The sequence below is a fragment of the Colossoma macropomum genome, unplaced genomic scaffold, assembly GCF_904425465.1.
Source record: "Colossoma macropomum unplaced genomic scaffold, Colossoma_macropomum, whole genome shotgun sequence".
NCBI lineage: Eukaryota > Metazoa > Chordata > Actinopteri > Characiformes > Serrasalmidae > Colossoma > Colossoma macropomum.
Genome location: NW_023494785.1, coordinates 10,311,411 through 10,335,443, shown reverse-complemented (window position 1 = coordinate 10,335,443; position 24,033 = coordinate 10,311,411). Strand labels below are relative to the sequence as shown.

The window sequence follows — 24,033 nt, the reverse complement described above, 5'->3', positions numbered from 1 at the left end:
CTGGCCTATGCTGTCCATGAATCCTCAACTATTGCTTTATAAATATGTTATTCAAAGCTTAAGTGATAATTTTCATATGTTTTCCCATCTATAAATACTAGTGTTGGGCATTTCCATTAGTATATATTTACACTTCAGTACAAATGTACACAATTATATGCTTTAAAATGTACCTAAGCATCAAAAGAAAATGTACTGTGGGTTGTGACAGTTACATAATATCATTTTGCTAAACGTGTAAACTGAGTTAGCTCTGACTCTAACTGAGTCTGTCACACAGGTCTCCTTAATAGAACCTGTATTATGGTACTTGAACGAAAGTGAAAATATACAGAAGTTATATATAATGCTCTTAACTTCGTCCTGCCCTTATGTTCCATTCCACTGTTTGTGGATGATGCTTCATTACAGTGTTATAAATGGAACAAATGTCAATCACTTTAGTTTAAGGCTTCTAATGTCAAAACATCTTACATCTTGCTATTACTGGCATAAGCTGTTGAGAAACATTCAAGCATGGCTTTTAAAATTCATTACTCAAAGTTTATTCATGTGTTATGAAGTCCCTATGTGGGCAGCCTTCAAATAAAATGTTACTCAATATTCTCAGGAATTCCCAAGGCAAGTCATATGAAAGGTGACAGTAGCTTGAAACACGGCTAGAGGTGGAGTTTAATGATGATAGCTTTTCTAATAACTTTGGGCCTCGTTCTCTGATATCTCCCTAAGCTGTTTCTTAAGTTTGTTCTTGAGAAAGGTCCTAAGAAAAAGTCTATGTCAGATTCAAGATGTGTTTTTAACCCACAGAATTGTTCATACCTTTGTGCTCTTGAGTGTTCTTACCTAAGAACAAATCCTGAATAAGAAAAACATTGGGGAATGTTGGAATTTTCATAAAAACTGCCTAAGTGGGTTTTAAGAAGAAACATCTTCTTAAGGATGGTTGGTGAATGAAGCCCTTTGTTAGTAAAGAACCCAATGAAAATGGCACTATTTGTGGAAAAACTGCTATGAACTTAAAATACTTAAAAAAGTTTGGCCAGGTGTCATGACAGAACCTCATAATTTCGAATAAATGGAATGAAAAAAGGCATGAACAATTGAAAACGATGTCCAATTGCATCTGGTTCTGTAACAATATAGAAGTGTTTTCATTGAAGTGGTGTTAAGATATTTCCAAAAGTGTGCAACAGGCTCACATTTCTAGATTACATGCAAAAATGTGCCTGGTATATGCGCAGAGCAGGACTGACAGTTAGAACTGGGGATCGGTTGTATTTTGTAATGTCAGTAAGTTGTATAATAAACTCTATGTATGATTTTAGGTTCAATTAAACAATTAGCTAAATTTTCAGATGTATGGGTAATTTTTTATATTTTTTTAATAATATTTTATATAAAAGTCATTTGGAATACTAAAAAAAGTAAACTATACATTCAAAAAGAAATCATAAAGATTAAAACTTAAAACGCCCCAGAACAAACACAAAACAGAAGGCCAGCCACAGTTTTACATACTCTTTGTATCAGTCACAAGCTTTATTGTGTAGTGTGTTCATTCGTGGAGTACGCCTAATGAGTTCACACAACCCTAAGACAATATAGAAGTGTTTTGTTGCCCAAAGTAACTTTACGGCTGATCAGACAACAACAAGCCATGAGTTATCCAAATGTTCAGTTTATTATAACTCTAATAACACACATTACAGGACCCGTTCAGCTTTCTGTTTATTTCCCTGTTATCCCTGACTATTCATAAAGCATTTAATTATCTGACTAGTCTCCTGGAGGCAATGTCATTATGTGCCACCTCAAATAGTCGTTAGGAAAATGCAAAGCTAGAAGCGAGCGCAGAGCAAGCGTCCTCCCTGACCCTTTTTTCATCCGTCTTCGGTGTTGGCCTGAATCCATGGGAGTAAACGGCCTAGACGACGTCTGTATTAAATCAAAGGCCATTCCCTCCGGGCGACACACTGATGTGATGGAGGTATTTAAGTTCAGCCTCTCAGTGCTCTCGGATGAAAGGTAGCTGGAGGCAGCTGGATAACAGGAATTTAAGAACGCTGTACATGTACAGTGTGAGTAATGAGACTGGATGACCTGGAGGAGAGGTTCAAGGTCAAATGCTTGTGTAGAATGTGAGGGAACACTGAATTTTCATTTTTTAAAAGAGAGTAAAGCAGATGAAATCTGTGCAGAAAGATCGCCTACGTTACAAAAATAGGGTCCATCTTTTAAACCATTGACATGTACGAGAATGTAAGGAAGATCTGCGCCATTTTTGAGAAGACAGAAGACCTGCAAAGTTGTCACTGCTTAGACGATACCGCTTGAGAGAATCCACGTCCTTCGTACTGCTTTTAGGCTGAGGAGAGATGGACTCTGTAGGCTCAGAATCGTCCCTGCACCCCCAGCTCACGCTCAGCTGCCTGCTCGATGGCCTGGTGAATCACCCGCACTTCCTCCTGGGTCAGGGTTCGCTCCATGTGCCGGTACACGATGCGGTAACAGTGGCTCACCTTCTTTGTCCTGAGGAAAAATACAAGGGACAGTAACAAGGTTAGGTGAGAATCTTGGTCATTTTTACAATACAGTGTAAATGCATTCCTATAACATTTGAGTAAAAATGTCTAGTTTGATTTTTAAATTTTTTTTTAAATAAATTTATTTATTGAGTTTTGTTTACATGTAGAAATAATTGACCAGTAACAACTGAGAACTTGCAGAGGAGGTCTTTGGGGGGTGAGAGGTGCACAGATATGTATGTACCTGTGTAATAAAGCCTTCTTTAGTACAGTGATGACAGTACAATGAAAATGTCTATACAAAATATCCAATAGCATATTCTGTTACAGTCCAAGCTTGTATTGTCTCAGACTGGGCCTTGTTTAGCCTTGCAGTCATACTTTCAAATTCATTAAACTAGAGCATTCAATGTCTCTGTATGTTCATATTAGGAGTACATCAGAATCAGATGATTGATTTTTAGCTCCAGTAAACCCACAGAACAGCAGTCTTCACTAGTTAAGTGTAAAAAATGTCACCATCATTTAGTAAACAAAGAGCAGGGTTCAGGATACTATTATGATTTAACACTCTCATTGAAGTGGTGTTAAGATATTTCCAAAAGTGTGTAACAGGCTCACATTTCTAGATTACATGTAAAAATGTGCCTGGTATATGCCCAGTGCAGGACTGACAGTTAGAACTGGGGATTGGTCATATTTTGTAATGTCTGTAAGTTGTATAATAAACTCTATGTATGAATTTATGTTCAATTTAAACAATCAGCTAAATTTTCAGATGTATGGGTAATTCTTTATATTTTATTAATAATATTTCATATGAAAGTCATTTGGAATACTCTAAAAAAAGTAAACTATACATTGAAAAAGAAATCATAAAGATTAAAACAGAAGGCCAGCCACAGTTTTACATACTCTTTGTATCAGTCACAAGCTTTATTGTGTAGTGTGTTCATTCGTGGAGTACGCCTAATGAGTTTACACAACCCTAAGAGATGTCACAATCTCTCCAAACGTATAGAAGATACCATTTCAGAAATGCATCATTAAAATGTGGGGATTCACATTTCCACCTCTTAAAGATAAATCATGTCAAAGATTACTGCATACTGTTAACTGAGTGATAACAAAAGCAAGTTACACAGTCAGTCAGAGCCAATATAGCCTGCTTTTTTGACTAATCCCAATTCTCTTATTTCATAAATGCAACATTTACACCTTCATGCACTCTGAAACTCTGAGGATGAACAAATGAACGCTATATATTTGGACGCTTTGTGGTAACAGGCTTTCAGCTCTCATAAAAAAAGGCATCACCATTTGGAAGGTTTGCCTTCAACAGCCATGACACACAGGAAAAAAATGGAAGTGATGTGGACTTTGGAGAGAATCTGTGTGGAGCCACCAAGTGAAACAAAATGGCTGACAGACGACTACAGCAGAAACAGCCGCTGGGATTCCAACACAAACACACGGGGAGTTGAGAGCAAGGCTTAATCAGATTCACTTTGCCAATACCAGATTTACTGTCGGGGAGATCAGCCTGGTGCCCATTGATGTCCAAGCTCATCTGATTATGCATGGAAGGCAGGCCGGCTGATAAAAGCCGGATATAAATCCCCCAGACCCCCGTCTCTAGTCAATTATGACTTTTAATTAAAGAACAGGGAGAGCAGTTAAAATTAATCAGAATTGAATACACATTTTTATGATTTATGATCAGATTGTATATGTGCACAGATTAAATAGATTGTAACATACTGTAGACAAGACTTATTTGCTGAGCAATAAATCAAACTGTGCGTAATGTTCTTTGTGCTAATTCCTGCTCGCTGGAGACAATACTTGTTTTTTTTTTTTTCACCCACAAATTGCATTATGTTTCTTGCTGTGATTGTCTTGTGTATTAGAAGATCGTGCTTATTTTGTTGCTAAGTGACCTGACAAACTTTAAAAGTTCAGCTTGCTAATTAGCTTACTTACAATGCAGCTTACAGCTACCAAGGATTATCAGCAAGTTAATCCTGTCACACTTTAAATGAGATTGTGACACTGTTAAAATTGAGGTTTATAGACTTTTTAAAAGAACGCTGCGCTCCAGTCTGGTCTGGTTTCAGTCCACTGGGGTCAGTATTCTGTATTTCAGCTCACTATTGCTGAAAAAGTTCCCCGCCAAAGGGGAAATACAGCATCTTCGCAGGAAGGCACCTAAAAATAGTTACCAGATGAGTGTGATCACCAGGGAATCTCATCTGCAAATGGCTGACATATCAGGAAAGATCATACCTAGTGTGTTGTGAAAGGAGAGATAATTAGTCCAAGCACAGGTCTTATGAAAAAGAAGAAACAAAGAAGGAGAGGGAGAAGGAAAAAGGGAAGGGTTTCATGGAAAACAATTAATGTGGATTCGAAAACAGGTTGATGTCTGCAACAAAATCCCAAATCTGTGAGGATAGGAACCTATAAAAATAGCAGGGAAACATGGTGGCTGTGGAAGTAGAGTAGACGCAGTCCATTTCACTGTGGCAGTGTAAGCTTCTCCATTATAACTGCTTATTTTGTAACATTTTTGGTGCAATCACTGGGCCTGACAGACAGTTTTTCAGTCTTGTGTTTCAATCACAGCATTATCAGCTGTTTAGCGTCTCATTTATGGGCAAGATCCATCACTTAGCTAGCGATTAATACAAAAACGCTATAAAACAAACTGTTCAGATGTTATAGCAGTCAGGTCAGGTAGCACTTGCCTGGGTACCCACCCTGCAATACCTCTAAAGGGGACCTCCATCAATTTTTCAAGAATTCTACATAATTAAATGGTTCAGATGTAAACAAAAACATTCAGGGTGGTTTGGTGTGAAATGCTCCATTCTTGCCGAGTCAGAATTGTTCACAGTGGTGGTGATAGGAACCAGATGTCCGCCTCTGAAAGCTCCTTCACAGAAAGTTATTGTAGACAACAGATATAGGCTGCCTGATAACTGTCTTATAACTGTGTCAGACATGTGATAAAGTTTTGATATAAAATATATTTGAATCTATTTAATTTAATCCACTCATGGTAAAGGGATAAATAAATGATGGGTGTTGAAAAGCAAAATAGTCCCCAGAGAAAATACATTTTTCAGATTTCTGACTATTTTACTATCATCAACATAACATATAAAAACTCAGAAGGCCTGTGTAGGTTCACTGGTGGTTTTGGATAGTAAATAAAATGGCTATATTTGTGTTGTAGACATCGTGAGCCTTGGTTCCGATCACCACCACCGTAAAGAAATCTGGGTCTGTAAGTTTCTCTACAAATGACGCATTTCCCATCAAACCACTCTGAATGACTTTGTTTACATCTCAAGGAGAGAACTGTTCAGAGATTTTGAAAAAAAAATCTCTTAACAGGGTGGAATCTATCTTTGCTGTCGTATCGAAAAATAGTCCACAATCTTGTCACATTAACTTGCATTAAAGTTAAGAATATTTTTCCTTCAGCTATGAGGTTACCATGGCTTTCAACCTGAGGGCTGCAAGGAAATCATATCAATGCATATTTTTGGTTTCATCATGAGAGCAGAGCTACAAGAAGGTCTTTTAAGATCAGGAGGAGGAGCCACACTTCTGTACTGCACCACTGCTGTTTGGAAAGCACTCCTGTGTGCATGAAGAGCAATTATGATTTCAGCATGGGTGTTGAGCAAACTATGGTCGCAGCATACTTGAGACCAGTTCTGCAGAAATGTGCAGCTTACTGTGTGCATTTGAAATAAAACAAGATTGTCTTAACCCGATTGATGCTGTCAGTTTTCCGTGCTGAATGACAGCATGCAGCGGGCTAACAGTATTCTAACCACAGTTAAACTTAGTAATAGTCATTCTAATGCACAGATAAAGGCCTGTTTGTTTTTGATATTGAAGTATTAAATACTTAAAGTATTCCAGTCTTCTGTTGATGGTACTACATATCATGGTGGCAAGGCACCCAAACATTGCTGTGCTAAAAATCATTACTTTATTATCTTTCTATTAATGCTCAAACTAACTGTATGTAAATGCATAGGCCCTTTATCATTGTATTCTATTAAGCTTGTTTTACTCAATATAAAGCACCATATATTGAGTAAAAGTGGGCTGAGAGCTTTATGTCTTGTTTCAATGCGTAGAAAATCAGTGGGTAACAAACACTGTATATGTGAGTCCTGGTTTGGGAACCATCACTCTGCAACAACACAATCTTCAGTCCTACATGACATTGATTATGAATGATTTCATATACCAGTGAATTGGGTTATGGTCAACATACATGAACTGAAACATGAGCTGCCCTTGCCTTGCCCTGGGTCGGTGGAGAAAGCCTCTAATCAAACAACTGATACATGAGGAAAGATCATGCCTGGTGTGTTTTGAAAGACAGGATAATTAGTCAAACCACAGGTCAAAATTAGAGGGAGGGAGGAGAAAAAAAGGAAGGGTTTCATGAAAGCAATTAATGTGAATTCAAAAATAGGTTGATGTTTGCAGCAAAATCCCAAATCTGTGAAAATAGGCACCTACAAAAATAGCAGGGAAATGTGGTGGCAGTGGAACGCAACACTTGTGGAAGCTTTTACTGGCGCGATGGCTCCCACTCTCAGCCAGATATCTACTGTGTAAGCCCCACAAACACGAAAGCCTGACAAATTTAGGCCGCCACTGATTGCCACTGGGACACGTATGTTTCACATGGTACCCGCAGCCAAAGCAGCTAATTGGATAAAGTGATTTTCTACAGCACTGAACTCTCACACACTCACTCCATCTTTTTCATTTTATACCTCTTTTTTAACCCCTGCTCCATCAACAAATATAAAAACAACAGGGCACATTAAAACATATGATCACAGAAAGGGACCTCTACGGACTACTTCTGCTTTTTTTAACCTTATTCGGAATATTAAATAATTGAAAAAGTCATATTCTAAATAGTATATAGGCATCAATGAGGCGCTCTTTGAGCTAGCATTTGTTGTTTCTATTGATGTTTATGGTTTATGCATAGCTTCCTCTGCCTCTTTGCCTCCGTCCGCCTCAGTGAAAAGAACATCTGACATTTCCAGCAAACACTCAGGTGCTCAATAATTCAGTGGCTACAGAAAGGCGAACAGTGATCCAAACACACACAACAATTTCTTTTTATTGGAGCCTGCTCCGTTTTATTGCACGGCAGAATTTGGTTCGGGAGCCGGCAGGTGCAGTTATTCATACCGGCTTTTTGCTGTGAGCGCAAAAGAGTGTGAAACCGACAGTGGGGAGGAACAGGTAGGCAAAAAAATAGGCCCAAGCACAAAGATGAAACACAAATCTGACTGGCAGAGCAACAGGATACTGTTGCAAATTTAAACACAATATGCCTGAACTCACTGAATCACAGAGATCAAGTGTGTTGTGATGATGTTGGCCTGACATGACTACACTCATATCGACTAAGGCTCATTTACATTATACATACAGTAACAATTCACTGTGGTATTACAGGCTTCTTGCTTGAATCTAAAGGTTAGACATTGTTTTTAGTCATGAATTCCAACTACAACATTGTCAGCTGTTTAATATGTAGTTTATGCATTACTTGCCTACGAATCAATAAATAGACACTATAAAACAAACTGTTGAGATTGCAGTTGATTGCTGAGGTAGAACTTGTCTGAGAACCTGCCCTGCAGTACTTTCAACAGGATGGAACTTTTCTTCTCTGTCCCATCAAAACCATATAAACACCAGTTTATTTTCTTGTACACCATTTAAAGATGCTAGATGCGAGTATTATGTGAACAATTCATGATAATTAAATTAATAGAAATAGTCCAAAAGTGGTCTTCAAATCAAAAATAAAATCTTTTTGCATTAAAGTTAAGAACTTTTTCATCTCCTGTTAAGTTATAATATCATGGCAAAAATACTGTAGCATCCCGCTACTGGCTTGCATGGCCGTGAGATGCTCTGGAGGCGTGGCCATGCAGGGAGGCTCATGGGAGGCATGCACCATTCAGAAGAGGGACTTATTGTTGTTGCTTGTGTATGGGTTGTGTTGTTTGTGTTATTCTGTCTCGGGGGGTGTTTTGTGTTGAGGGTTGGTCACCATGATGTGGATGGGCTGGTGGTGACCTCCCTCACGAGTTCAGTGCTTTGCATTTGCCTTTTTTTTCTAGTGTTAAAAGAGCACTACTCGCAGCAAAATCAAGGCCTTCTCTGTGTATTACTCTATGCCGACGCCAGAGTATCTTCTTCTGTGTGGTCTAAAATAAGACAATATTCCGGCCTTGCCCGCGGTAGGGTGAGAAAGCATTTGCTGTAAAAATAAAAGAGGTAACCCCGCCTGTCCTGCTTTAAACTGACTGTAAGACCGATGTTTCAATCTGACTTTACAGTACACCAACACATTTTCAGCTGGCTGCACGTTGACTTCACTGGAAATGCTTTGTTCTTGCTGATCATGTTACTTCACATCTCAGCCATAAAGCAGCGGTCACCATGGACTTTTTGCTCACTATTTTCTTCTCCAAGGTGCAGCAAAGATCAGGTGATTATGGATGATCCTGAAGTGACATTGGAGGGAATGTAATAGAGTTTACTCTCATCAGTACAGCCACCTTGTAGAACAGGCATGTCAAACCAGGGACCTTCCAGGCCAAAGTGCTGTGGAGATTAGCGTTTACCTTCATCTAACGCTCTGTTCAGTTCATGAAGGCCTTGCTATTTAGCTGAATCAGGTGTGTTTAATGAGGCAGTGTGCTGAAGTCTGTAGTGTTCTGGCCCGAAAGGACTGGAGCCTGACACATGTGACACATATAAGCTTTGTTAGAAGATAGCTAGACTGTTTCTTGCAACTGTGAGGGACAAGCAACATTATGTAAACTTAAGTGTTTCCCTTCGCGTTTCTTGTTTGAGCTGTGAAAGTATTAAGTAGCATTCAGACCAAAGTGGCTGTGACATTGTTTCACCCGAAAGGCAACCTTACAAGTCAGTAAAAGTCATGGTGGCAGTGAGCTGTTTTCATACATCTTCTCTTGCATAGAGACCCTGTGACTGTGTGAAAAGCTCTGAATCCTCAGCCTGCCTCATTTTCACAGAAGCCTCTACACAGTCCCTGTGCCTGAATTTGTGACTGGAAGCCATGTTCCAAGCTCATGGCTGGCCACACTGACTTATCTAGTCTTTTACTCAGTTTTCTCTCTAGTGCTGCTCTGTTGGACAGGCTGCATTATGAATGGTACTCTCTAGTGCTGCAAATGTGAAGTCCCAAAACTTTCAAAACTCTTCTGTTTATTTTTCTTCTGGTTATTTTTCTTCCAGTGACTGCTACAGAACTATACACGCTGTGTGTTTTGTTTGGGGGCTTTGTGGCCTAAGACCAAGAGTTTGAGAAATGAGCATTCCGCCCATCTGAAAAAAGACTAAATTTGTTGCATATATTTGCATTCCTCTATTTGTCTTCTTTGCATGTGTTTTCCCCCTCTTCTTTTTCCATCTCCTCTTCCATCACCTCTTGTTCATAAGCCTGTGTAAGAATGAGTGGCGAATTGGGACCTTGAGTCAAATTTGCATTATTAGAAAACACTTTAAAACAAGAACCGCGGTGGTGTGTCCCCAGGCACTGAGCCTTTTCTGTTCAAAATGTGAACATCTTAAACGTTCTTTTATATCAGCCCATTAAGAACATGTGGAAAAATCTAGACCACATTGCTATCAAAACCATAAATTTGCTTAAACAGTCTCTTCTGGAAGATTTGAAGATTCTTCAGGGTGAGTGTATGTGCCCAAGAGTCCTATTCTGTCTGTTTTCCCATTCCCAGCATTGATATTTAACTTAATAGCACATAAAACTTATGAGCAACCTACGAGTATCCTCTTCTCTGCTATGTGAACACTCAATACAGGCTAGTCATTTCTTTTTCACACCGGTGGCCTATTGATGTCACTGATTACCACACACTGCATACATCTTTCCATCAACACATAGCTGCTGTTGTAAGAAAACCTCATATTTTGAAACAATAACTTGAGAAAATGTTCTTATTCTGCATTAATGTGATAATAATTAATAAGATTGTATTATAAGCAATTTGGACTATTTTTAATTGGTCCATTTGTTATAAAATGCTCACAAAATGTAAAGGGCAGCTGGTGGTTTTTAATGTGCTACAAGGTTTTTATACAACACTGACAATATAATGGAATTCATCGACATTCATTATAAAATCTACATTATCAGTTGCAAACTAGTGCAGTGTGCACTAAAATGTGCAGGACAGTGGGCCTCCAGGATCAGGGTTGAGAAACACTGACACTGTGTATTCTATATATCATCGCTGTTGTGCAAAAACCTTTTATCTTAATTTTTATCATTTTTACAAAATTTGAAAGCTTCGGTTACCCTTTAGATTGTGTTCAAATTTCATGATGAACAGAATAATAGAAATGGTCCAAAGGTTTTTTTTCCCAGAAGGCTAGTTTTGCTGTTCCAATGAGCACTTTGTAATCCAGGCTTAAACCGCACTGTGTCTTTGTAGACTTTCTAAAATAAATACATGACAAATGACAAATCTAAAACTGAATGTCTTTTGTGATTATTTATCCATTTCTCCATGCTGTGGTTAGCAGGGCTGTTAGCCATACACTGATGCCTTGAATCAAGTCTGTTAACCAATCAGAGACTGTGTTCCTGACTCATCGACCAATCAGAGTCTGACTTTTTGCAGAACAATGATACCCTTCTGGGCAAAAAGTACATCTCTAGCATGCAGCATTCATGAAATATTTCAGAAACAATTTATTTGGATAGTCCATTTTAGATGCTCTGTAGATACTTAATTTCAAGTTACATTCAGCTAAATATCTACTAAATGGACCATAAATCTCTTTAACTATAAACCTGGCTCTAATCCTAACCTTAACCTCAACCCAAAACCTAAGCCCTTCCCTAACCATAGTCCAAATCCTAACCCTAACCCCACCACTGAGTTTCAACAGATAGTTTGTTAATAATTTGAACATCTGTAGATAATCTATAGGGGACTATAGAGGACTATCCAAATAAAGTGAGACCAATATTTTTTATTTTATCTACATCCTTTGATGTTGCATATGACATCGTAGTCCCAAGAGAGATAACTTCCACTACAAGTTAAGAATGTTTGTTCCTTCCCTGGTAAAGTTACAATTTTGGAAATACAATATTTTGTTCCGACAGCGACAATATATTCTGTGTCAACAGCTGTCTGTGTATTCTGGCCTAATACATATTGGATATTTGATGTCCACCCTTATTGTGGTGATTTGTGGTCAGCAGAACCAGAAAGTCTCTGACAAAGTTCAACGTAAAGACACCTAGATCCATACCTTCAAATCTGTTAATGACTTGAAACTGATCAGCTTTGCAAAGTAAACAAAATGCTAAAGCAAAGAAGCTTCAAACATTGTTTCAAACTTATATTTGAAATATTCTAAATTTCTTCCAGCAAATAAATGAACAAATAGAGAAATAAATAAATAAAACAGTAAATAAATAAATAAAACCACATTTTTCTTGCATTTTGTGTTTTTTCCCTGTCCAATTATGACGTTTGTATGAGTTTATGTACCAAAAACAGTCATAATTCTTTTTATATAACCATTTTCCAACATTACAATTGAAGATTAGAATTAGGAACTAAGGCTGTTTTGTTACTGACATACACCACAAGTATTGTGTTGCAACCAGTGTGGTTACTTAGCAACTAATAGTCAGTGGAATGAAATGAACTGTTGTGTAATAATTAATAATTCACTAATCTATACCAGAAATATGTGTTCATGTTGTGATGATTCTCTGTGTGGGCTTTAATACTGCATGTACCATACAGGATGAGTTGGGACCGCTGATTCATCTATTTTATTCAAAGGGATCAAAGGCAGGCCACTCGTAATTCAGTCATAAAGTTACTTTCATAAAAGCCAGTGAAGCTGGCCTTGAGAAAAATGTGAAAGAAGTGTGCTCGCTTTTCAGAGAAGAAAGCGATTATGAAAGCTGACACCCCCCCCAACAGGTGAAGCTCAGAGTGGAGGAAGAGGAGCAGACAGGGAAAACTCACTCAGTGGGCTCCTAATGATTTCCAACACGGTATAACAGCCCAAGCACTCAAGCAAAGTGAAATTCTATGAAGCGAGAAGCATTGTGTGTGTTTTTTTATGTAATAATAAGCTGAAGGGCCAGCCTTAGCTTTCCATTATGAGCTTCCTGGAAAGCAGACTGGTCCAAAAGGAAAATTGAATAGGAGAAACATCAGTATATCATCAGTAATGTATGCACTGGCTCTACGCAGAGCACACATTACTTTCAGACATGACTGTCCCAGTGGATCCACCACAGCAGTCTATGCACATTGAAACGCTTCTTTACGTTTTAAATTGTTGATTATTGAGATTATGTTGAAAGTGCAGATTCTAAATTTTCAGACAACACCACGTTTGTGTTTGTAAGTAGCAAAAGAGACATTTTATTATAGTTCCATATAATAAAAAAACAATAAAACCAATCCTTAAGATTGTAATTATGTAATTACATATGAATACCTATGTAATGTACATATACATATAGCATATAGCAAAAGGACAATAAATCTGGATGTCTAGAGGACAACTATATTTCACATATTGTTAATAAACATGTCCTAGCTCAACATACAAACCTATTTCATATCTCCTTACTAGGGTCAGGGGTTGACTGTTCACAGGAAGCTAAATATTAGCCCATATCTTGTTTCATATGCATTAAATGACTCCATTTAGCTTCAGGACTCATTTAACTCCAGGTAAACGTTTGCTGATTATTAGCACGTTCTTAGCTAATCTCTCATAATTCAAGCTGGAGCTTCTTGAAGTCGTCAGACAGATACCCTGTCAATAAATCAAATGAATTCTTAATCAAATACATTGTGGGCGCATCTTCAATCCATGCAAAGGCACACGTCCACCAATATTGATTTGTTATTAGCCTTTACCTGTTACCCTCAGGCCTTGTAGAGCATATTCAATATATCAAACAGACCCAAGGGATGAAAGATTCTGCATGATTGACTTTCAATCCAAAACATTTAAGCCAAGCTTATGAACCATTCTCACTTAGGTAAGAGGTTTTCAGACTCTTCTGCACTGTACATGGCCTTCGTCCTCTTCCACACTGCATCTTAATGTCTATGGACAGTGCCATACCAACAGCAGCACAGAATATATTTACACTGTAACAAGACTGTACAAGAAACTGACTGGTCATCAGACGTCTGTCTCCTGGTCAGGTCTCAGGGGCTCTCAAACCACCATGTGCACAACATTTTAACTCTGCAGCATCTCTTTCCTTCTAGCCTCAGTTAGTGTTTTCAAGGTGGCTCCCTAACTTACCACACCTCCAGTAACAGCTGTGTTACTGACACACCCCTAATCTATCGTCCTGCTAAACTCAACCTACCTCTAACTTAAATGACCCATATACCACATTTTTCTTGCATTTTATGTTTTTTTCCCTGTCCAATTATGATGTTTGTATGAGTTTATGTACCAAAAACAGTCATAATTATTTTTAAATGACCATTTTCCAACATTAGAATTGAGGATTAGAATTAGGAACTAAGGACTAGGCTGTTTTGTTACTGATATACAGTATGTAAATGACCTTTGCTCTGATTGGGTTGCCCTGTATTCTGCTAGGCTAAAAACACTCCTTATAACTTTGGTGTGAATGGGTGGGGCTAAACAGCTTCAGGCTTAATAGGCTGATTTGTATAAATACATCTGATTTGTGCCATCACAAAAATAATTCCGAACAAGTTGTTTATCTTAGTTGCCATGTGTGTACTGTATGAACTGGGGAGTCAATGGTATGTTTGGAAATTTTAACAGTGTTTACATACTTTACTAGCTCTTCTTTCAAAAAAGAATCAGGGTTTTCATATGATATTTATCACTTGGAGCTATTTTGGTTGGTGAGTTTTCTGTTTTAAAAGTTAGTTTTTGTGAGAGTCTCTTGCTTTTCTTATATCAGGGACATTTTACCTGTAGGTGTTGTTGGTTTACTAAATGTGATCTAAGTCTGTAAACATGCTCTTCTAAAAAGTATACTGTGGGAAATAAGCAACACATCTGAAAGGTTCATTTTGTCATTTCATTCCAAACTATATTTTCTTAATAACGACATTGACATCAGCGCCACATAGGATGCCAGCAAATTCTATTAGTATTTCACCAGAATTTATGATATATATTACCATTCAAAAGTCTAGAATCTCCAATCAAAGGTTTTGTATCACAGTTTGCTAATAATATGAAACCACACTGGTTACATATGGATAAACTTTAATTAAGATGCAAATTTCAGTCAATTATTTTGGCCAATGACAATAATTGATAACAGACAAGCCTAAATCAGAGAAGAACCCATCAAAATATCAACAATAAAACCTTGGCTGAGCTATGTTCAAAGCCTTTGTGAAATACTTTATACACACACTTATGGGCGGACACATCATCTGAATTTTGTATTAACGCACTGAGATTTTTAAAAGCATGCCTTGTAGTGGACACGAAACCTAGCACTGGTAGATGGGGTCAGGCATCAGCATGTATATGAAGTAAACAGCTCGAAACTGTATTAAACACACCCTACGTAAGAAACCAGTTTTGTTTAAACTAAGATGCTAATACTATAATGAATATATAACCAAAAGTTGATGAAATGACTAAAATATACTATAATAGGCTACTAGAAGTTATATTTATTAATAATTATGAGACCAAGTGAAAATGAACATAAAAGCCATGAAAGAGCTGGCTTTGGCTCAGAGTACCTCAGTAGTGAAAGCCATCACTCTCCACCATGACCTACTTTATCATTTTTCACACTTGAGTGTGATTTACTCACACTGCCATGCATCACATCTCTCTGAGAACAATGAAACAGTTGTATATCCTATTGCTTTCGATATGTTACTTCAACAGAGTTGTGCAATTGTCCTCTCGAAAAATGTTCCTGACCACTTGCATTTTCAGTAGTTGTCAATTGCAAAATCTTGTATACAATGTTCTTGAACTTCAGTGATAAACCAGTCCATTCAAATAGGAACTGTTGTTTGCTGAAGATTTTTTTTAACAATTTGTTGTCTATTACAGTTTATTTGCTGGTTATGGTTAATTAGTTAATCATTTACCTTTACAAGATTTTGATGACGAATGGAGCCGTAGATGATTTTATCATAATTGAGGAAGCTGTATGCATTCTAGAATTAGCTTAATAAAATGAATATCCAGAAAGCCTCGTTTTTGAAAAGTGGTGACCAGATCTTGCTGATCAAATATCTGTTCATAGCAATTTTATTTGAAGAAAGTACTATGAACAGAAAATTACAGTTTATTTTTTAAGAACATTTACATTTTTGTAATGTCATAAATTCCTATTGTGAATTGGGAATTGAGAATAAACCATTGGTTTACATTTTGGTGCCTGGTTTATTACATTTCAGTCTGCATTATATGTATATTTATTGAATAACAATTATTAACTCCTTTTCACAGTAGCCATAAATGTAATTTCTGCCTGCTTTGGAGGTCTCAGTTAAATTAGCATCTTATTTTCTTCAGTAATATTGATGAAACATTTGTATGATGGAAATTTGTATGATTTGCCAAACGAGAAGCAAACTAGATTTTAGTTTTCATAGGCCAGCAACTCAATATTAAAGTGTTTTATTATATTGAAATATTATTCTTTATTGAGGAAAATGTACACAATTTTTTTTTACATTGAGGAAGCTGCAGTTGTGCTGTCTATTTTATCTCGGCACGGCTGTCTTATGGAGAGGTGTGAATTCTGTTCACAGCAGGGAGTTCTCACTCCTCCCCTTTCAACCCTCATTGCTCACTCACAGCTCAACACAGAGAGTCATGGGAAAGAACACATTATTTGATTATGTTAATAACAAATATCTGAATTGATTTCCATTCTGCAGGACGAGTGGCCACTAGGGGGCTGTCAGAAAGAGGTTAATAGGACAAGAGATTCCAAACTTTTGAACAGTAGTGCAAGTTATATTAGCAGAATTTACTGTCCAAACATCTGAGCCTATATAATCTTTAGAAACACAGTAAACTGTCTTATTAGTCATTGGTGCCCTATGTTGACTGAATCAGAATGCACTGAACACCTACTCTTAGCATTTTCGCTGTTGGTGAGTGTTATGACATGTACCATTGCGAAAATTGCATGATACTGTGAGAGGATATTGCAAGTCGACACAAAGTGCATGTGTTATTTACGCTGAGTATAGCAAGTAATTATGTGCTTCAGTCACCATAAATATTGCTTAATGATATCAGGACCTGAAAAAAACAGCGTAATGAATGTATGCTATATTAGAGTTTTACTTTGCAAGTGTAATAATGTCTGCTGGTGTCTTAATTATTAAGATTACATAATCCATAATTAAAATCTTGTAGAGATTTGCAGAGATGCAGACACATGGCCACACACACACACACACACAGCTCACCCTATCAACATCCCATCTTCATTAACACACCTAAGGAATGGCATAGCAAGGATTGTTTGGTGAGGGGATTTCGCTAGTTCACTCCTTCTGATTAAAAGCAGGCCATGGACGAAAGGGAGATTTTTCTCATCAAAGAACTGCAGGCTTTCTCTCCTCTGGTGTGGAAGGGAACAGCCGAAGAAATCAATTTGCATTCCATTAAGGGCTCCAGACTTCAGCATCCCGCCTCACTGCAGAGGTTCTTCTTCTCGTCGTATTAATCCGACAACTAATTTATTTTCTAATTATACCTGACGGACAAGGAGGGTTACGAAGTGCAACTCGCTTTTTTCTTCCTAGATTTTTTTCTTCATGGAGCCAGTGAGCTGACCGTGTGGATAAGAGCCCTACGGTTACGTAATCTGACACAGGCACCAACATGGTGGTGTCCACAGTCAATGAGTACGATATGCTACACTCTACAAAGATGAGAAAGCCAAGCTGTCATATTAGCTTTGAGGAATCACAAAGCTGGTAAAGCATTATCACTCATCAAAATTTAAAGAAAATTCAAAAATACACCATTTTCTATTTATCCCAGATTGAGTTGATCCGCCACGATGGTGGTGTCCAAACACTAGCTAACACTAGTTAGTTAAGTCAATAGTCACCCAAATCTTTTCCATAAAAACATTCTCTCAACCTGTTCGGACCACATCCAGGTCTTCATTAAGGTGGCACAGACTTGTTGATGTGGTTTGGGACACAGTATGACTTATTGTGAACTATGAAAATGAACCGAACTTCATCGTGTAGCTGAACGCTGAGGGCAGCCATTTCAGACAACAGGTGTTGGTCTTCATTCTGATTCCCTTACAGAATCTACCTATGCTTCACATACATGCACGTCACACAGGCACATGGATGCTACAGGTTTCTTTCGCTTTTATGTTGTTTAGATTCATAAATAATTTTTCATCTTGGATTTTAATGTGAAGATGTGTGTTTTAGAAGATCAGCTCAGCCAGTTTGCATCGCAGTCCCTGTAGTTACTAAATAATAAAACTTGTAGTATGTAATAAGCCTAAGGGGTTTATGTGACTACTTTTTTCACCTAAGAAAACTAAAATGAATAGTTCACCTTTTTAATATTTATAGAGGCACATTTCTTTGGTCAAGAACAGAAAGGCCATTGACTCGAAACTCATTTCTAAAGGAATTCAATGGGTAGTTGCTGAAATATATGAGCAGATGATTGAAATATGTGACACATACTATACATATTCTAAACTACAGCCATTACAATAACAAAATAAATCTTAGGATAAGGAAAATAAGAAAATGACTAAAGCTGTTCTAATGAAGTTTTCTCCAACCTTTTTCCAAAAACAACTGGAACAACAGTGTTAGAGCTATTCTAGTTATTATTTCTTTTTTATGGTGTCCATGTGTAATCATGAGGAACCTGTAAAAACTCTGTCCACTCCACTAGACTGGTGAGAAATTACCATAAAATCTACTATCTGGAAAACTAGTACTATCTCTGAAAAACTGAATTATACACATTAACAGATTTATTTACAAATAGCTACAATAGAAAATACGTTTTGCATTTCTTTCACAGATGAAATTCAGCAGCTGCCCAAAAGCTTCTATTATAAGTAAGTCTTCTACTAGTCACCACCACTAGAAGTGAGTCCAAGTCAAGACGGAGAGCTGGACACACTGAGCCTGAGTAAAAACCAAGACTTTGTAGTAGCTGAGCCAGAATCAAGACTGAGACCAGATTAAGCTAATTAAGTTAGTATATGGTTTCAAGATTGGATTTGAATACTACAACAATAATTTTAACTTCAAGGAAACACATTAAAATGACTGCCCATGGTAATCGAGTGTAGGTTGAGAGGCAGAGTTTAGGTTGAGAAACGCTGGACAATTCCTTTAACAGGGCATAAACAGCATTTTCTTACATGTATACAACGCTGCGTCTGGATATCATTATTACTGTTCTGTCAATGGATTTTATCAAACAAGCAGAAGGGTTCCTGCAAGGCTGAGACTGTTAGGTTCATTTCTTAGCTGGGAAAGCTGTACATCTTGTCTTTTTATGCTAATTGATTTAAAATATTCATTCACATTTTTTTTTCTGCCACAACAATGCATATGATTTGCTGAAGCACTGTACTGTATCTCCTAAATCAGGAGTTCCGGGGCTTTGAATGCAAGTTGGACTATGATAAAGGAGCCGGAAAAGCCCACCCCCATTCGCAGCTCTGTTCAGCATTCATTCACACTGTTCATCTAGAAAGACTTTCCTCAGACAGCACCTACTGTACATCAGCAACAAAGGCAAACAAATAAAAGAGAGACATTGCCCATGACAAAATAATGAGCCTAATTAAAATAAAAGTGCCTCGGATGATTGGGGAGATAAAGAACACACGCACACACATACACACACAAAAACTTTAGGGAGCGCAAATTAAAATTCCTGCTAGGAGAGAAGTCTCCAGGCAGAGACAGAGCTGTTGAATTATTAAGTTCTCTGTCACGAAAGTGGGGAAGCACCTCTATTAACAGAGGGACTGGAAGAGAAACCATAATAAGTGTTCTCCCATGCATCTGTTACCCTAGAATTGCTATCAATCTGTTCCCACTGGAGAGATGACCTGAGGCACAAAATACTGTTCTTGGGTTTCACATCCTCCACTGGGTGATAATAAATAAAGAGTGATTTCAGAAAGTGCCTCAAATTATGATGTATGACCAGACGTATGGATCAGTTCCATGCAACCATTTATTTGAAGGCTACCTACATAGAGGCTTCATAACACGAGCATGAGCAGTGATTTACACAATTACAAAGCAATACTTGAGTATTTATACATACATACATACATACATACACACATATATTTATATATATACATATATATTTATATATATATATATATATATATACACACATACATACATATATATGTCAGCTATATATATATATATATATATATATATATATATATATATATATATATATATATATATGTGTGTCAGCATATATAAAATTACATACAATGTTTTATGAAGTGACTTTTTACTGACATAAGACCCCTTAAACATAAGTGATAATAAAACAGACCATTTGTTTCATTTATAGCACTGTAATAAAGAACTTATGAGGCTGAGGCCTAATTAAGATGTCAATGCAGTACAAGTGCTATGAAAGATTCCTTAAAATGAAAAAAAAGATACATGAAAATATGTATAAAAATGATCACTCAAGCTTCTTTCATAGAATTGAGATGCTATATGGTGCTCTTAAATAGATCTCTGCCATAATAGTTCCATTAATTGGGAATGACACTTCAAAACAGTGTTATAAACGGTACAAATGTCTCTGATTTTAGTTGAAGGGCTCTTTCATCAATACAACGTCCTTTACATAATCAAACATCTTATGTCATCTTGTGAAAACTGACTTAATATGTTTATAAAACTCAATTATTGCTTTTTACATTATCCAGTGCTTATGCATGTGTTAGGAAGCCCATATATTGTTCCTTTAAATAGACAAAATATATGTGGTATCTGCAGTTCTTGTCATTATATTCTGTACAGTGCAGAGTGCAGAGTAATAATAAACAGCTTATGCCAGTATTTATAAGATGTTTTATGAAGTAAATGACATTGTGTTGATGATAGGGCCCTTAAACTACAGTCGTGGACATTTGGTCTATTTGTAACACTGTTATAAAGAAGTTATAGAGACAAAGGCCTAGTTAAGAGCACCACACAATTTTTCAGTTCTATGAAAGACATTAAGACTGCAACATTCCTGTCATTATATCTTGTACAGTCTTTAGTTAGCACGCCTAGAGTGCTAATGGTATTAGGTAACAATATTCGCAACAAATGGTGGCTAAAAGTGCAGATTTTTTTTGTTCAAAAACATTTCAAACCTGTTTAGACTGCTTATAGTAGCTTTTTGTTCAAGTTACTTCTTCTAGAGCTCAGAACAAGACCACATAACTCCCAAATTCTCCTTTTACAGGAGAAGGCAAAACCATATAATCTTAACATGAATACACATTATTGTACTGAGATTTTATTCCAAGTCTTTTTGAACAATTTTTAACAGTCTATTCATTATGAAATGTTCACACAATGTACTGAACAAATGATCACTTCAAATGCTATACAGAAAAATTGAAGACAGAAGAGAGTTTACATTGTGTGTCTTCAGTTGGACAAAGAAGGGGTCAGGGATCAGCTGAGTGAACAAACCGGCCTTTACTCTTTAGTTATGCTGGGTAAAGAAAGTTTCAATTAAGAGGATCCGTGTAACGGTCTGTAATAGGGTTAAAGCCATGGGCTTAATCAATTATTAACAGACTAATTTTGCATATTTATGTTCCCAGCTCCTCCAGCACCATCAAATCAAGCCAAACACAATTTGATGCAGACTCCAAGTTAAGTGCTCATTTGTATAGAGGTGAGCTAACCTGGTTCAGGAGCTCCTCAAGCAGCATGCTCAAAAAAATACAAAAAAAGCCTCAGAGAGCCATGGGGTAATATCAGGTAATATACAGAAGATGATTGACTGGTATTTCACCTTCCTTGACACACATTGTAAACTGGATAATTGGAATAATACATTATTAATTAGAAGGTATCGCTGTCTTTTAATACCTGCTGTAATCTCTTGAGGTCTGAATCATAAGATGAGTCATTTTTCAGGACAGGGAAAGAAAAACAAGCTTAAAGCTTGGCCTTAAAAGATGCTCAAAATAGATAGCTCAGATACAAAATTGCCTCAAACCTACATTTTAAAGGGCCAATATTCTATGTTTTTCTTGCACTTTATTTTTCTCCCTGAGGATGACATTTGTGTAGATTTTATGCACCAAAAACAGTCGAAGTTTATTTTTATACAACCCTTTTCCAACCTCCCTTATACCTCTCTTTATTCCAACCTCTCTTTATCCCTTAGAATTACACAGGTTGGTTTTGTGCCTTTAAGACTAATATGTAAATGAGCTCTATTCTGATTGGCTGCTCTGTACTGGGCCTCTTTTAAAAAGCAGTCTAAGCTGCAGCACTCTTTATAATGTCTTTATGAGTGGCTGGAGCTAAACTGCCATAGGCTGAACAGGTGGATGTATGTAACTTTTTTTTCGTGACATCACAGAAATTTTTCCATAACATTTTTCCACAGATGGACATAGAGTGACTGGTATGATCTGAAACCAGCAAATAATTATATATTATGAGGGTTTGGAATAGTGGGGAAATAGGGGGGAGAAATAGCAAATAACAAAATATTATGAAACTGGATGGAAGGGTTGTTCTATCTACTCCAGAATGTGAAAACAAACAGTGAAAAGAAAACTGCCAAAAGAAAAGCAATTATTTAAAAAAGGCAAGAAGAGAGTTAGCGATTTTCTGTTTTAAAGGATCCCAAATCCTACATTTTTCTTGTAGGATATTCACTTATGATGTTTGTGTAGATTTATGAACCAAAAACAGCAATAACCATTTTCCAACTTCCGTTTACCCCAAGTGCTGGGTTCAGGCAGTTGAGTAGTTTTGCTGGGTTATTTGTCTCTCTCCCTCACTCTATTACCCAACATCTGGGTTAATGGTGTGAACCAGTTGCAGTACCACTTTGCCACTACTTACCTTTCTGTGTACTTAGGTTTAAATTTCTAATGGCAGAGGGCCATGAAATGGGAGATTTGGAAGTGTCACAGATTTAAGGTAAGTGCTTCTTATTGATTTTGATAAACTGCTCCTTATGAATATGTTTGAAATAATAACAATGTTGTGTTTGGTTCAACTGCTGACAGCTTTCATTTGGCTTCATCAACTGAACCAGAATCCCTTCCTGTACATTATCAGCAAGCAGTAAGTTAACTAGCTAACTTGGCTAGTGTTACAGTAAACCTAGACTTGGGTCTTCACACACTGGGTGTCACACACTGTCCTCCGTCACAGATATAGTTGTCAGAGTGCAACAGTTCAAATAATCTCAATAATAAACAAATGACAAATAATACTCAGCTTTGTCTTTCAATTTCAGTTGATTTTCAGCTATTGTAAACAGTTTATAGAATTTGATAGTACAGAATTTTTAGGACTTGACAGAAGGCAGGTTTGCATCAGTTGTATATTATTCCAGAGGTTAACTCAAATCTAGAAAACTAAGTATTAATCAAAGAATTATCAAATTATTAAAGTATCAAAGCAATTAACTCTAAATTACCACTTAATTTCTCTTACATACAGCAGCCAATGAAGATACCGCACCAGCTACTCCCACCACGAGTTTCTATGTCCTACAGTGGAAGAAGCTAGAACCTTAAAGCTGGTAAAACATCAAACTAACACTACCTTTTACCCATCAACCTCAGTGTCTAAATTCAGAAGTAAATGTACTGACTACCTTCAGATTTGCTCTGTATAGCTATAGCAAAATGTGCACCAGCAACTCCAAGTCCTGACTTTGTTGTGTTCTTCATTAATGTGGGACAATCATGGCACAGTATCTGTGTCTGGACGAACAGAAGAAGACCTTTGTTTTTGTCTTGGCTTGGAACGGGGAATGGTCAGTATTTTGTTGCTGTGAACATGCACATAACTCCAGAATTGGGTCACTGTAACAACCAAGTACAATGGTTAAATTACATAAACCAACCATTTGGGTGAAAAAATAACCCAGCATGTGTTCTGTCCAATATGTATCCAGCACTGGGTTGCCTTTTTTTTTAGTGTTGAATCAAACAGGCTGCTTTGTGACTATGCCTTTAAGAATGATATAAGCAAATGATTTCTGTTCTGATTGGCTACAGTGTTGTGTTTTGTTGAAAAAAAAACACTTCTTATAACTTCAGTGGAGGGCAGAGCTAAACAGCTGTAGGTTGAACAGGCAGATATATGTAAATTCATTTTTCCATGATAAGGCCTGTAGAAATACAGTCTGA

The 24,033-nt window shown here is 37.1% G+C and overlaps 1 protein-coding gene across 2 annotated transcripts in view; it reads right to left on the bottom strand.

Annotated features, from left to right (window-relative positions):
- Positions 1-1,662: 1,662 nt before the first annotated feature.
- fars2 (phenylalanyl-tRNA synthetase 2, mitochondrial) overlaps positions 1,663-24,033 on the bottom strand; it is a 177,371-nt gene continuing 155,000 nt past the window's right edge. For both annotated transcript variants that reach the window (XM_036582599.1, XM_036582607.1), the window contains exon 7: positions 1,663-2,529. In XM_036582599.1, the coding sequence (XP_036438492.1) occupies positions 2,391-2,529 (139 nt within the window). In that variant the 3' untranslated portion in view covers positions 1,663-2,390. The remainder of the gene's footprint in view (positions 2,530-24,033) is intronic.